The sequence below is a fragment of the Oreochromis niloticus genome, linkage group LG18, assembly GCF_001858045.2.
Source record: "Oreochromis niloticus isolate F11D_XX linkage group LG18, O_niloticus_UMD_NMBU, whole genome shotgun sequence".
In the NCBI taxonomy this organism is placed as follows: Eukaryota; Metazoa; Chordata; class Actinopteri; order Cichliformes; family Cichlidae; genus Oreochromis; species Oreochromis niloticus.
Genome location: NC_031982.2, coordinates 30,830,743 through 30,844,807, shown reverse-complemented (window position 1 = coordinate 30,844,807; position 14,065 = coordinate 30,830,743). Strand labels below are relative to the sequence as shown.

General features: G+C 41.4%; 2 protein-coding genes across 5 annotated transcripts in view; one reads left to right on the top strand and one right to left on the bottom strand.

Moving 5' to 3' along the window:
* Positions 1 to 14,065, bottom strand: part of LOC109195563 (tripartite motif-containing protein 16) — a 1,176,058-nt gene that overhangs the window by 804,456 nt on the left and 357,537 nt on the right. The gene's annotated exons all lie outside the window — the stretch shown is intronic.
* The window catches only part of larp4b (La ribonucleoprotein 4B), a 54,771-nt gene that overhangs the window by 30,575 nt on the left and 10,131 nt on the right, over positions 1 to 14,065 (top strand). For 3 of the 4 annotated variants that reach the window (XM_005463028.4, XM_005463031.4, XM_005463029.4), the window contains 11 exons: positions 1,145 to 1,281; positions 2,883 to 2,986; positions 5,252 to 5,362; positions 5,518 to 5,571; positions 6,196 to 6,402; positions 6,831 to 6,934; positions 7,916 to 8,179; positions 9,606 to 9,651; positions 9,836 to 10,006; positions 11,395 to 11,585; positions 13,190 to 13,301. In XM_005463028.4, the coding sequence (XP_005463085.1) occupies positions 1,145 to 1,281; positions 2,883 to 2,986; positions 5,252 to 5,362; positions 5,518 to 5,571; positions 6,196 to 6,402; positions 6,831 to 6,934; positions 7,916 to 8,179; positions 9,606 to 9,651; positions 9,836 to 10,006; positions 11,395 to 11,585; positions 13,190 to 13,301 (1,501 nt within the window). The remainder of the gene's footprint in view (positions 1 to 1,144; positions 1,282 to 2,882; positions 2,987 to 5,251; positions 5,363 to 5,517; positions 5,572 to 6,195; positions 6,403 to 6,830; positions 6,935 to 7,915; positions 8,180 to 9,605; positions 9,652 to 9,835; positions 10,007 to 11,394; positions 11,586 to 13,189; positions 13,302 to 14,065) is intronic. The other variant, XM_005463030.4, reaches the window with a different exon arrangement.

Sequence of the window (14,065 nt, the reverse complement as noted above, 5' to 3'; positions counted from 1 at the left end):
TCAGCCTGTCACAAACTGGCCCACAGACTAATTCCAATAATAGAAGGCTTATTAAAGTAAAATAACCATAAAGGAGAAGACTTAAACAGCAGTGGGTGAAGTCAGTACGGTCAGTGGTGTGAATGTTATATTGTATGACGCAAGAAAACAAACCAAACAGCCAACAAGATCCAAAAGTGGTGTCTCAGGGTGCCTTTGTGGAGCATTTGTACACTGAGTCCGCTCAGCCGTCTGTCTGCTGTGTATGTGTGTCTGTCCTAACAGGGTTCATGGGAATTCTGCTTTTTTCTCTCTCTGTCTTTGTCAGAGTAAATTAATATTTTCAGTCGTACTGGGAGGTGTGATGGTAATTGTATATGTTCTAACATCATTGTTCATGCGCTAAAAGAATTATTAAATCCATCAATAATTAAATGTGTGTGTGCAGCTAGTGTACTGGAAGACTATGTATTGTTTTTGATACCGATCAGGCCTCTTCTCCCCCCCCCCCCCCCCCCCCCCCCCCCCCCCCCCGGTTGTGGGCGTCAGGCGTAGTCTGAATGAAAGCCTTATTTCATACTTTTGAATGCCTCTGCGGTGGTGGTGGCTTAGCTGCTGATTTGAAAGGAACTGAGGCCTTGAAAAATTCATTTCATTTTCTCCTCTCTGTGAACTTGGAACAAGCCTACAACAATAGCATACTGTTAGCTTCACCAAAACGACAGTGGAAGTTAAAAGGAAAAGAAAAATACTGATCAGATATGAAAGCAAGAAGTTATAGAAACCAAAAGACTACTGTTGGGTTACAAAATACTGGACCATACACACCTACAGTGCATTTCCTTTGTGAAAAAGCTCACAGTTGCACAAGTAAAGCAGCCAAATGTGCAACAGCTGTAAACTGAAGGAGCTAAGAGTTTCAAAAGGTAAACTTGTTACAGGAAGAGCAACGATTCAGATGCAGTGTGTCACCCTCAACAAAGCTGATGTTTATTACAGATGTAAGAGTCGCTCTTATTTAAGAGCAGGTGTGAGTGTGGGTGCTAATGACAGATTTGTGTTTATCAGAGTAAATGAAGTTTGTTTTCACTGCTGCACCTTTTGCCACCTGAGCTGCACCGCGACAGTGTAACTAACCTCTCCTGTCTGCGTCTCTGTTCGGCAGGGAGAATCTGGCCAGTGACATGTACCTCATCTCCCAAATGGACAGTGACCAATATGTGCCAATTGTGACGGTGGCCAACCTGGACCACATCAAAAAGCTCAGCACGGACGTGGAGCTGATTGTGGACATCTTACGATGTGAGCGAAATGCTTTCAAAGTCACAGTTTTATGCACCAGTTATTTTTCTTGGAGTTCAATCACAACTCGCCGTGATGGTTGTTTACCTGAACAAGCTGCATGTCAAGAAAACCTTATCAGCCAGAGTGAATTTCTATCAGCATGTGGTTGGAGTTGATTTCCCAGGAGAGGTCGTTAAAGTGCATCCAGCAGAGTCTTACCTACTTGTGTTTGATTTGTGCTCGTACTTAGTTTACTGCTTAAATTAATCCTTTCTAGCTTGGAGGCCTTTTTATTTAATGGCTCATTGATCTGTACACTGCCAAGATTTTATATTTGAATTTAGTCAGGTTACTGTAAACAAACCATCATGTAATTACGCTGCGATTAGGCTTTCAGCGTTATTCTTTTTCCTGAAGATGTTCAAGTATGAAACTGCTTGTAATTTACAGATCACCTGTTAGGCCAGTTTCAGGTCTTGCATCCATGATTAGAAATTTCACATATTTATCCATCTTATACTAAGCCTGAGAGCAGCACCTGTCCATCCTGTCTGAAAAGGTCACTTTTAGCTCCCTTCCCCTCCATTTAAGACAACTTTTTTTCTGATTGGCTGCTCCTCACAAACGGGTGGGTGGAGCTGCTGTGCCCAGAGCTCCAGCTGTGAGATCATAGCTGGAGCTTTGGGCTCATAGGAGTTGAATACTCTGACCTCATGATTTTAGACTTTGTTCATATTTAATGAGACTGTTGTGCACTCTGGTGTGTGTGTCATAGAAAATAAGAGTAAAACTGCGAGATTAGTCAGTTTTTAATTTGCATTATTTTTTTCCCAGCATAGTTGAGTCGTAATTTCATGAATACAGGAAGTACCCACATCAAATTCAGAGCCTGAAAAGCACTTTTAATATCTGTTACACACAGAGTCTAGTCACATCTGCACATGTTAAAATAAAAGTCTGCTAGAGGAGTCGGGCACCAAAATGTACCCAGAAAGTAGATTTATGGTCTGACTTGTTTGGACCCGATGCCTGCCATGGTGATATCAGCCTTTAAGTTTACAGGAAAAAACAAAATCTTCAGAAACAGATTAAAATAAAATCCAGGTCATAGGCACTACATTTCTTCACTTCAGATGTTGAAACTATGATTATATTGGGTTATGTTCGTGTTCATTTTTAGTCAAGAAAAAGGATTTGCTTTAGATTGTGACACGTGGATGTGGGTGTAAAATTAATTTGTTTGAAGCTTTGGAAAACTTACAAATGTCATGTCCATACATGGCTGGAAAAAACAGTAAATGTAGCTTATAGCAGATTTTCACAGAGCTTAAATGTGCTGTTCAGCTCTAAAAATTTCATGTGGATATTTGAGGCTCAAAAATGCTGGGGAAAGAAAAGTGACTTAAAAGACACAGAATTTCAGCCCACCTGTGAGTTCTTTCAGGACCCATAACCAGGAAACCTTTCATAGTTTGAAGGTGAACATTTTGCAAGGCTTCATTTGGTCTGTGAAAGTTATTGTACGTAATAAACCAGCTGATTCTGAAGGGCTTATTAGGTGGGATGATTGATCCTTCCTGAAATGGTCCATAACACCATTTCTTTATGGCTTCCTGCAGCTTTGCCATTGGTCCAGGTGGATGAGAAGGGGGAAAAGGTGCGACCCAATCAGAACCGCTGCATCGTGATCCTCAGAGAGGTTCCAGAGAGCACGCCCATAGAGGTCAGTGCTGAAACATGATGTCCGATTACACCGTCTGTCATCTGACGCTACTGTTATGAGTCAACAAACACTAGAAGCATTATTATTCCATGGAAATGGCTCACGCCTAGAATACAAGCATAGCTTATGTACACTGTAGACGCCAGCCTTGTCTGGGTGTCTGATTGATAGTTTGCCTTCATGGTCTGTTCACATTTGTTTATAAGGTCTTCTATTTACAGTCCCAGTAGTTAAACTGGGAATGTAAATAGAAATGCAAGTAGATCAATATTTACTTTTAGTTAATTAAATTTAGTTCTTCTTTGATATTTTACTCATTTCTGAATTCGGGGGGGAAATATTCTGCTAATGAAGTTTAAACATGGATGAATTCGACAGACTGAATTTAATGTTTCTGTTAGAATAAATAACTTAATATAGTGAATTCTTATGCCTCAGTCACCATAATTATTAGTTTGTAGTTATCATATGTGCCTGAGCAGGTAACTATACATGTATCCTTGCTTTATTTAGGATTTGGCGTTTTTTATGTGGTGTTCTTGGATGTTTTTTAAATCACTCTCTGTTATGCTTAAAGCGGAGTCTGCAGAATGCTGTCAGTATTACACATTAAGCTGATTAAACCATGATAACGAGGTGGTATGAGTCCAAAGGAGAGCAGAGAGTAGACATTTAAGGTAGACACCTCACCTTTCCAAAATGCAAAGTCCGGATTTTATCCAGTCAGGACCCATCCTTTCCCAGCAAGCACCACAAAACACACATTTTGAGCATTTTGAGGTTATTGAGAAGCATTTTCCTGTCGAGCAGTGAAGGTAAAACATTTGCAGAGTCTTGTGTGATATCAGTAACTCGCTTATCTGCCCCAGCCTGACAGAACATTTTCAGTTCAGCTGACTCTGAGCTAATGACTGTTATCACAGCGGTGCATTTTCAGCTCCGCAGAAAGTCCACGTCAAACAGATCTGCTCATATAAACAATATTTTTCTATCACATCATTCCCCATATTTCCTTAATACTGGAAAGTACACTAGTTATTTTGCTCAGAGCATCATATTTAGTTGTGAAATATAGAGAGAGTAGCAGCGAAACGTGGTTTTCTGCAGCTTATTCAATTATGGGTTGTTTGTAGTCTAAATCTTGCGAGTATTAAATGTAATAATGTATCTTTGGTCCGGTTTAACCTGCAGGAATTCATGAAGGCTCCTTTAATGCGTTTTGTACCCACAGAGAGAAGAAATTGGAAAACATGCTTGTAGTGTCTCTCAATGTCTTTACGGCAGATATGAAGTAAATTCATCAAACAGCCAAAAATTATAAGCATCACTAGAAGCGACAAGGGGTCGCCCAGTAGGGCAGCTCTCCATGATGCAATTCATGACACAGCTAAAAAAGGGGGATTTGTTTTGCCTGTTAAGAGAATGTGTAAACTATGTAAACTAGTACTCTGTGGAGTTCAATAATAATAATAATAATAAATAATAATAATAATAATGACAAAACAAAACCAGAAGGTGAATCTGGCTGCTTGAAGACCCCCCCCCCCCCCCCCCCCCCCCCAATAGATGAGAGTGTGGGTTCATGACTGGTAGACAAGATACAGAAAGTTTCACACATTTAAAATTAGGGGCTTTGGGAAGGATGCTAATAAAACAGAAAGCAGACCCGTAGAAGTACAAGTTCTCCCATTAATATTGGACACATTCTCTGCTTCAAGGTATAATTTTGAATGAAGCTGCTTTAGGTTAAACTAATACAGCACTTGTGTAGTTTATTTCCCACGGTGTGCCAACAAGAGGGCACCAGTGAAATCATTCACATATAGCAAAGAATGATCTAATCTGCCATTAGACGATATGACAGATGGAGGAAGCTTCCAGGTCTGAAGCGTGACGTCAATACAAAGTGCCTCAAACCTGTGGTTTTATGACCAGCAGGGGGCAGCTGTTCTGATTGCAGATAAACTTCTATTAAAAATGAACATGTAAGGCACCATGATGGGTATGTCCACTTTTTAAACTGTTATCTGTAATTGGGAAACATAAGTGGGAGACAAACTGAATAGATCTTCATTATTTTTTTCTTAATAGCCTTGCTGGCTTTTTTTATGTGTAAAGCAGCTAACCGTATCAGAAAGCTACTAGACTTTCTAAGAAATGGTTGTAAGGTTCGTGTCTTAACGCTTGGGCCCAGCCTGGGCCACCAGGGTTGTAGCAGATCTGTAGTGAAGCAGTGGAATGAAATGAGCTTCTCTTGTTTTGCAGGAGGTCGAGGCTCTTTTTAAGGGGGACAACTTACCCAAGTTTATCAACTGTGAATTTGCCTACAATGACAACTGGTTCATCACTTTTGAATCAGAAGCAGATGCACAGCAGGTATCCGAACATGTGAACAGTTATTTCATGCATTCATTCAGTTTTGATTTCATAGCAATTAATACCAGTATTTAAATCAGTTTAAGCATCAAAGTTATCAGTGAACTTTGTTTTTTAAGTCACTAATGCTGTGCTGCGTTTCCTTTGTTTTAAAGGCATATCAGTATCTCCGTGAGGAAGTGAAGACTTTCCAAGGGAAGCCAATAAAGGTAGGCTCACTTTTTATTGGTTTGAGGAAAGTTTGGAAAGAAAAAAAAAAATTGCAAATAAAAAGATGCTCGAACTTTTTTGTGTTTTTAACATCCTGGTTTCAAGCTGGGACCAGCATCCAGTACCAGATGCACCGTGCTAGTTGTGATTTCAGGCTCTCGTCATTGTCAGTTTATCCATTTTGAGCTATATTCAAACCACTTCTGTTCATGAATGTGGTCTCAAAAGTCAAATATATCCCCCGTCATGCATAATGAATCAGCAGAGAAGCACACATCCAACTTTTCAGCAGACGGCTCACAAATCACAGATTTTTGCTAAAGGAGTTCATTCAGAGGTCTGCTTGTTATTTAAGGAACACATGAAGCGTGTAAATGTAAGTTGCATTCCTCTGTACTAAACTTTTTTTTAGATTTGGCTGAAAAAGTTAATCGACCGTGATCATTACCTTTAAGCCCATAGTACACATGAATATTTATTAACAACCAATAAAACAAACAAATTTTGTGAAATTTATTTTTTATTTGTATTTTTTTCCTAAAATTTATTAGCAGTTAGTAATAATTTGGCCCATCTTTTGGGCGCTGGTGCTAATTTCTCTCTGTTCGGGCTCTTTCTGCCAGGCGAGGATAAAGGCGAAGGCAATCGCTATCAACACTTTCATACCAAAGAACGGTTACCGGCCGGTGGAGGTGAACCCATACGCTCAGCAGCGCTACACATCCTACTACATCCCGCCGGTTTACAGCCCCCAGCAGCAATTCCCCTTATACAGCCTCATCACGCCGCAGGCCTGGTCGGCCACACACAGCTTCATCGACCCCGCGCTGGTAAGAATGAGTTACTGTGTGCTTATTGGATTTGGGAAAGAAGAAGTCAAACAGGTGCTCAGTTGTGTATTAAAAACGGTAAATTCACAATTGTTTTTGGATTTAGGATTAAATCAGGACCAGCAGATCAGCACCAGGATTAAATTTAGTTACTTGTGTTTAATATTGGCTTTTGTTCTGTGTCTGTGTGAAAGGTGACATGGTCTGAAAAATACACTGTGCTTTCTATAGTGGCTGCTTTATTAAATATAAACTGGTGCTATGAAGCATTAATAGGTTTAGAGCCACTTTCACATTTTTAAAACACTTTTTATAAACATACAGCATCAATAACTACATTAGAAAACATTAAGTTCAAAAGTCACACAACGAGCTTAATAATTTGTTACTTAAATGCATCTTGTTTAAATTTGATATTTTGTCTCCAGGTTACTCCATTTCACAACAACCAGTTCATCAACGGATTTACATCACACAGTTTCAAACCAGCGACGTCGCCCCTCACTGTCAGACACTACTCGCCCAGGAACAGGTTTGTTATAGTTCATTGGAACAATGTAGTTAATGTACGTACTGTTGGAATAATAAATCCAGGTAAACGGGCAGCATCTCACCTTTCTCCACATGTAAACACACTGGGAGTTCCTCAGTCGTCCCAGCACATCTCCATCACCCTCACACAGGGTGTGATCACCTGTTCACCCGCTCATGCTGTGTGTATGACACACAGCTGTGTGGCCATGTGTGTTTAAAACAAACAAACATAGAACATAAAACATTTTTTTTTACTTATTTGTAATCCCAGGGGCGACTGACAGATTAAATCATATGGTTATTATTTACCTGCTTATCAAAGTTTTGAGGTTGGTTTGTTTTGTTTTGTTTTGTTTTTTTAAATTAAGGATTTGTTACAATATGAACTTAATGGGGTAAAAGTCTCTGAAGTTGTCTTCTGTTGACTAGTTTTACATGAGCTATAGCCTGAGTTTCGTGTTTTTAGCTGACAGGAGTGGCACCAGGTGTCATCTTCTGCTGCTTTAGCTCTTCTGTTTCAAGGTTTGAAGAGTTGTTGATTCAGAGATGCTCTTCTGCATTCGGCATTTTCGATCATAGACCTGCCGCTCACTGGATATGTGCTCTTTTTCATTCTCTGTAAACCTCAGAGATGGTTGTGCGGCTAAAATCTCAGAAAATCAGTTCATTTTGTATTTCGTAAATAAACCATCAGCATATGGGAAATGATTGTATCTAAATAATTTATCCACTTCCAGTTTCACTGAGTTTGTAGATTTTTCCTCCTCCAAAGGCTGAAGACGCAACACAAACACAAAAATGAAATCTCACCATCTGGTTTTACCTGCACTCGTGGGGTCCTTCACAGGGTTCAATCATTCAGTTTAAACCCAAGTTTTAATGCTTACATGGACATTTTCTCACTCTATTAGACTCGCTTGTTGCTCAGATAGGGTTAATTTTCTTGTTTTAAATAAACTAAGGTTCTCCTTTTCTGCAGGAATCACAGCAAACCTCACCTGAGGCCGACCATCCCCACAGCGGATCGCAGCACTGGGCTACTGGACAACCCGAGCTTCTTTGCCAGCTTTCCCAGCGAGAGGCTCAATGGGGCTCGCAACAGCCCGCCAACGCGACTCCCCACCAGCCAGCCCAGAACCAGGTTACCCTCCACTGCAGCCTTCCCTCGCAGGGACACTGTGGGCACGGGGCGAGTAACGGAGCCCGCAACCACAGACTACTCCCTGGGGATCGGCCGAGGAAGGTCAGGCACTGATCATTTACTTGTGTAGAGCAATAACTCTGCCACTCCCCTCTGATAGTGCAGGTTTCCAAAATTTTATGAGAGGAATTGAGCAGATTTTAGTCTGTCAGAGTTCACGCTGACACTTTGAATGTGGTTGTCCTAAAGAGAAAACATGAGTAAAAGTAACAGCTCAGGTGATTTTTTTTTTTTTTTTTTTTTTTTTTTTCCTTTGTTCTTGGACAAAATGTCTTTGGAAATGGGATGCCACAAATTTCCTAAAGTTGTGGTCCTCTTAGAAGAAATAGTCAGTACAAGGTGTGGTCAAAATTTCTGGAAATTGAGCTCTAAAAATGAAAAACCTCACCTGATTTAAATTTGGTCAGCCTCCCATTCAGAATCATCTTCTCATACATCTCAACCGGCTCTTTGTGGTGCAGCATCCGCAGCACTTTGTACTGGGCCGCAGCCCAGGCGGAGGCTCTGTCAAACCAATCCCCGCCTATCGAGGCTGGCGAATGGCACAATTCTTCTACTGGATTTAATTTTTCTGAGAGTGGACAAACTAAAAGCGAGGCGAATCGTGCTCCTGCTCTCACTCCTCGCCTGACTCACTCTGTTCAGTCTTACAAACTAACTTTAAACTGAGACCCAGCTCCCATCACCAGCGATGACCTCCATCCAGATTTTGCGTCACTTTAAAACGAAAGGCGAAATTTGCCGTCTGGCTAAATTGCAGAGCACAGAGTGTAAGTGGGCACAACAGGACTTCTAGCAGATGATCTAAGAATAGCAGCCGCATTGGAAGCTGTCTGGACAAACTGGAGACGATGACACTGAACAGGGCATCAGCCAAATTTGAGTGAGGTAATGTTTTGAAGCTTTTTGGCCACACCTTATCCAAAGCTGTTCTGAGTGATCACCTTTATCCTCTGATGAAACATTTATGTCGTGCTGCCAGCGATCGCTTCCAGAATGACAATGACTCACCATTAAAACAGCAGATGAGGGAGTTTCTTTTAGAGGACTGTTCTGGTGGCCCAACATCTTAAGCTTTGTTTACTTGTCTCTATGTTCAATGTTCAATCTTTTTTTGCCCGTTTTTGCTGTTCCTCAAAAATTAATCGGCTACTAAAAGTTTTTCATGTAACTGGATAAAATGATGAAGTGGTGACATTACATATCCAGGAGGTCAGCTTCCTTGTGCCATCACGATTCTGTGCACCAGCTGAGGAACAGAAGGGGAGATTGTGGCCATGTTTCACATTCTGTCAGATGCATAATTAGTGAAACTAATGGTTCCAAACTATTAAAATCTTTCAGTCTTCACATTGTGTTAGCATGAGAGTCTCATCTAATTCATTCTAGGTGTGACACTGTGTAAGGTGAAGTCGGTGTTTTTAGATAGAACGGATGTTTGTAAATTGAGATGTTCTCTTTCTTAAAGGAAAAATGTTTCTGCTTCTAGGAAAAAGAGGGACGAAAAGTTTACAGTAAGTACTGATTTTTTTTCTCTTCACTCTGATTCGTTTCAAACTTTAAATTCCACAGTTTTTCTGTGAGTTTACGTTCAGTTTAAAGGAAGCAAACCAAGATTAGTACTTGTTATGTATTCCTTACATCTTGAAAGTGAATCGAAGACTGGTTTTTTTCTGACTCTTTGTTGCCTCTGTGTAGAGAGTGACGCCTCAGTCGCCGCCTCCGCCCCCAAAACCTCCATCTCCAAGCTTCGAGCTGGGTCTCTCCAGCTTCCCTCCTCTGCCCGGAGCAGCCGGCCAGCTCAAAACTGACGACGTCTTTGACAGCCGACTGGCCAGCAGCGTAGTGGTCGGAAACTCCAAGGAACGGGTAGGGACTGATGCTAAACTCACACTGAGCTATACGTTTGTCAGTGGTGTGTTAAATTCTGTATGAATAAATGTAAACTCCAATAAGCCCTGGAGTGTTATTGTTATATTAAATTAAGTCTTCTGGTATAAACGATAATACAGTAAAGCGCTTGGTTAGCAAAGATAATAATAGATGCAGGTTTTGTGGTAAAGACGGGTACAATCACAGCACGTGCTCCAGGAAGTGCCATTTTGCCGGTTTTACTTTTATGAGGAGAGCAGTGAGTGTGCAAAGTCAAAATAAGATTTTCTTAAAATAAGCAAAAACAGTCAGGAGACACCATGACAAGCTGCCACTCAGCACACAGCATAAAATTATGACATCATGAGAAAATGCACCAATAATTGACACGCAACACACACCAGCCATGTTGGTGATTTGTTTTTGTGAAGGGTCAGCTGGTGCATGATTTAGAATGGTTTCATAAAAGGTGCTCCAGTGAATCCTCTGCTAAAGGAAGTTAGAAAGAATAGAGGATTCATCCAGCTCTTATTGCGGCTGCCATGCAGATATTTCATGGTGACTTGACTCGGTTAGGACGCTTCCTAAAAACAAAACGGTCTGTTCAAACTGCAACGATACCTTTAAATATTCTCAGGAGCTTGAAAAGAAAAGCATCTGGACTTCTTTAAGTTGCTTGAAGACGTCCCCCCCCCCCCCCCCCGATGATCCTCCACCTACTCGCACGAGCCAAGGTGTGAAAACGGGTGTAGGTCACAATCAGCCAGAGTTTGGGTGAGCTCATTGTGAAACCTAGCCCCACCCTATCATGTGATTTCCTGAGGTCAGATGGCCCAGGATGTGAGTGGGTGTTAAGACGTCTGGGAAGGGATCTCAAAACTGGATTATAGGTGGCAGACAGTTGGTGTTGTAAGCCACCGCCTCTTTGACCCTAGAACTGAAGAAGCTTCTCAGATGAGAGGTGAAACATCTTCAAGCAACTTCAAGAAGTCCAAACGCCTTTCTTTCCGAGCTCCTTAAACTATGATGACCTGGATGACCGAGAACTTTCACAGAAATGCCTTGAAATATGTTGGAAAACCTTTTTTTAATCTTCCTCAAAATGGAGGTGAGACTCTTGAAAGTAATAATCTGATTCTTGAGTGTGTTGGGTCACGATATGGAGCATTAATCCAGCATTTCTTTATGAAATGGAAAAAAACGGCACAAGTATAAAGAAGGCTTTAGAAAGGCACCACCAACACTGTCATTTTAGCTACTGGTCCTGCTTTTTCATTGTACAGTGATATATGTTCACCTGTAAAGAATTTCTCCTACTGCTAATAAAAAGAACTTGCTGTAATACGTCATTTGTGCTGCTTGCTGTTTGTTTCATGTCACTGCAGAATGTAAGTGCTGAATCCAGTAGTGGAGGCACTCTCTCCCCAGCGGGTCCCAAAGAGCCTCTCCGGTCTTCAACGTCCCCGATGGCCACAACCTTCCAGCCTTCGCCGACCACCCCGACCACGACCCCCGCCTCGACGCTGACCCCTTCCCCTGGCACGCCGCACAGTCCCGCTCCCTCCCTCCCAGTAACGTAAGAAGCACTCAGATGTTGTTGACTGCAGCACGTAGAGCAGAGTGTGTAAAAAGCCATTTACTGACAGCCGTAGGGTAGAAGATAAGACTACAAACATACACAGCATTCACTGAAATGCTGTCATTAATTATCATAATGGTTCTAGTATCTGTTAAGAAAAGCGTGTAACATAATAGCCTACGATTTAGAGAGAAAGAGAGAGAGAGGATGTGACAGGAAAGGTGCCATCCGCCCACGAGAACAGCCTGACATTGCAGGTAAAGAGGCAGCGTTTTCCAGGAAGCTTGTGAGCCTATTTCAGATCATTATAGGAAGTAAACGTGACAGAAAATGGAAATTAGGGGTATTAACTACAGAACTGGCAAGGCAGCCACATGCCATACCTGCAATGGCACTGTGACAGTTTCTCACAGCTGTGAAATGTGTCATTTTGGACATTTTAGTCTTGTGGCACCATTAGGCTTCATTCTCTCACCCTGAAATGGGTAGGCGACTTTCAGCTGCTCCCTTAATCACGAGGGGTTGCCACAGCGGGAAGCTCCGGATGTTTTATAAGGCAGAATTTTTATGGCGAGTACTTTTCCCCAAAGGGATTCGTGTCTCCTCCTGGGAGCGAACCGGCGACCTTTTGCTTGCTTATTAAGGAAATGTGTGAACCACAACACACCGACATCCTCCGAACACCTAGTGGTTTAAAATGAGTCCTCCTAAGATATTACCAAGGCTTTGTTTCTTAATACTTAGGTCTGTGAGAACCGGTATCTCAGCTCATATTACATTGCATGTCTGTTTCATCATCCTTTGCTTTACGCATTATATTCATATTTGCTGTTTGGAAATTCCTGGACAGATGGAAATTTCTTCTTCTTCTATTTTTCTTTTATCTGAAGCTGTAATGGAGCAAGAAAAAAGTCATCCTGCACCAACACTTTGAGATTAGAACTTAGAGGGTCCTCTACTCACTATTTTATGTATCAAGGTTCAAGGAAATAACCTCTTTTTTTTCTTCATATTCACATAAACATAATAACTCATAGTTTTGGCTTCAGGTGTGCGCCTTGTGGCGGCTCCACCTTTGATATATGAGGTGTGATCAAAAAGTTCTGGGAACAGGGCCATAAAATTTTAACCATACCTGTTTAAATTTGGACAGTGTCATATTTAAGGTCATCTGTTCAGCACGCTGCTGCTTTTTGTAGATCGCTTGGTCGAATTTAAAACACGGGAGGGGACAACAACACAATCTTGAGTCACCGTGAGCTCCTCCACCACTTTTATCGAGTTCGTCCACTTCGCAAAAATTTAATTCAAGCTTCAACACAAGGGACACGATGGGATTTCACAGAAGGATCTAAAAAAAAAAAAAAAACAAAGTCCTGAGCTGCACAAGAAGATAATGTTGAATATTAGGTTGACCACATTAAGGCTAGGAGGAGCTTTGTGATTAGATCTCATCTTATTACCGTCATCAGTTTGCCTCTTTGTGGTGCACTGATCACTTCTTTAGCCATTATGTGCGTTTGGAGGACTGCAGACCTCCTAAATGATGTTAAATTCATTATTCCACCCTAATGCTGTTGGCTCATGTTTGTTTATTCCAGGGAGGTGAAGGTGACAGAGGTGAAGCCGAAGGAGGTGCAGCTGTCTGTGGAGCGAGTTCCTGGGACTCTGTCCACTGCAAGCAAATCGGTGCAAGTCAACGGTGCTGCCACAGTCAGTATTGATTCCTCCTTTTTGTTTTGTGTTTTCTCCTTACCGTCCCTTTTTAATATTTGCTGCCTCTCAGACCCCTCAGTCACCATTAAATCGATCTCATCATGAAGAAAAGAAGGCAAATTAATTGCACCTTAATTCTGCGCAGTCTCGTATTGATTTTGATTGCAGACAACTCGATTTTTAGAGGAAAAAGCTGTGCATTTTTAAAACAGACACATGTAGCAGCCAAGAAAGCTTTACTTGTAACAAGCCCAAGGCAAATTTCCTCTTACAGCTTTAATTTAGGTCGGTGTGAGGTGTCAGAAGGAAACGGTGCATTTTAAAGAAGAAAATCTGTTTTGATGGAGGGACGAAAAAAACAACCCCTGCTTTCCTCTCAGCTTTGGTCTTTTTTTAATAGCAATAAAACACGAGCCAATGTCTGAAACGTACTGCTGCTGAAACAGCGACCACACACGTAGGAGTGAGCAGAAACGGATCTGGCAAATTAAATACAATCCACATGCCAAATGTGGGTTCAACAATCATATCACTGCTGTCATGTTGAACCTCTTAATCTCTGAAATGTTCAGGAGCCAAAATTCTGAATGTTTTTAGCTCAGTTGCCGTGTTTATTACAGCGTTTTCCCAAACCGTATAAAGGGAACGTTTGTAGTTACAGGCTGTCCCCAGCGTTATATTCATATATGAAAAAGTTTGATTGACATGTGCCTGCATCGGCGTAAAATACATTTTTTTCTCGTCTCCTTGTTTTCATGTTT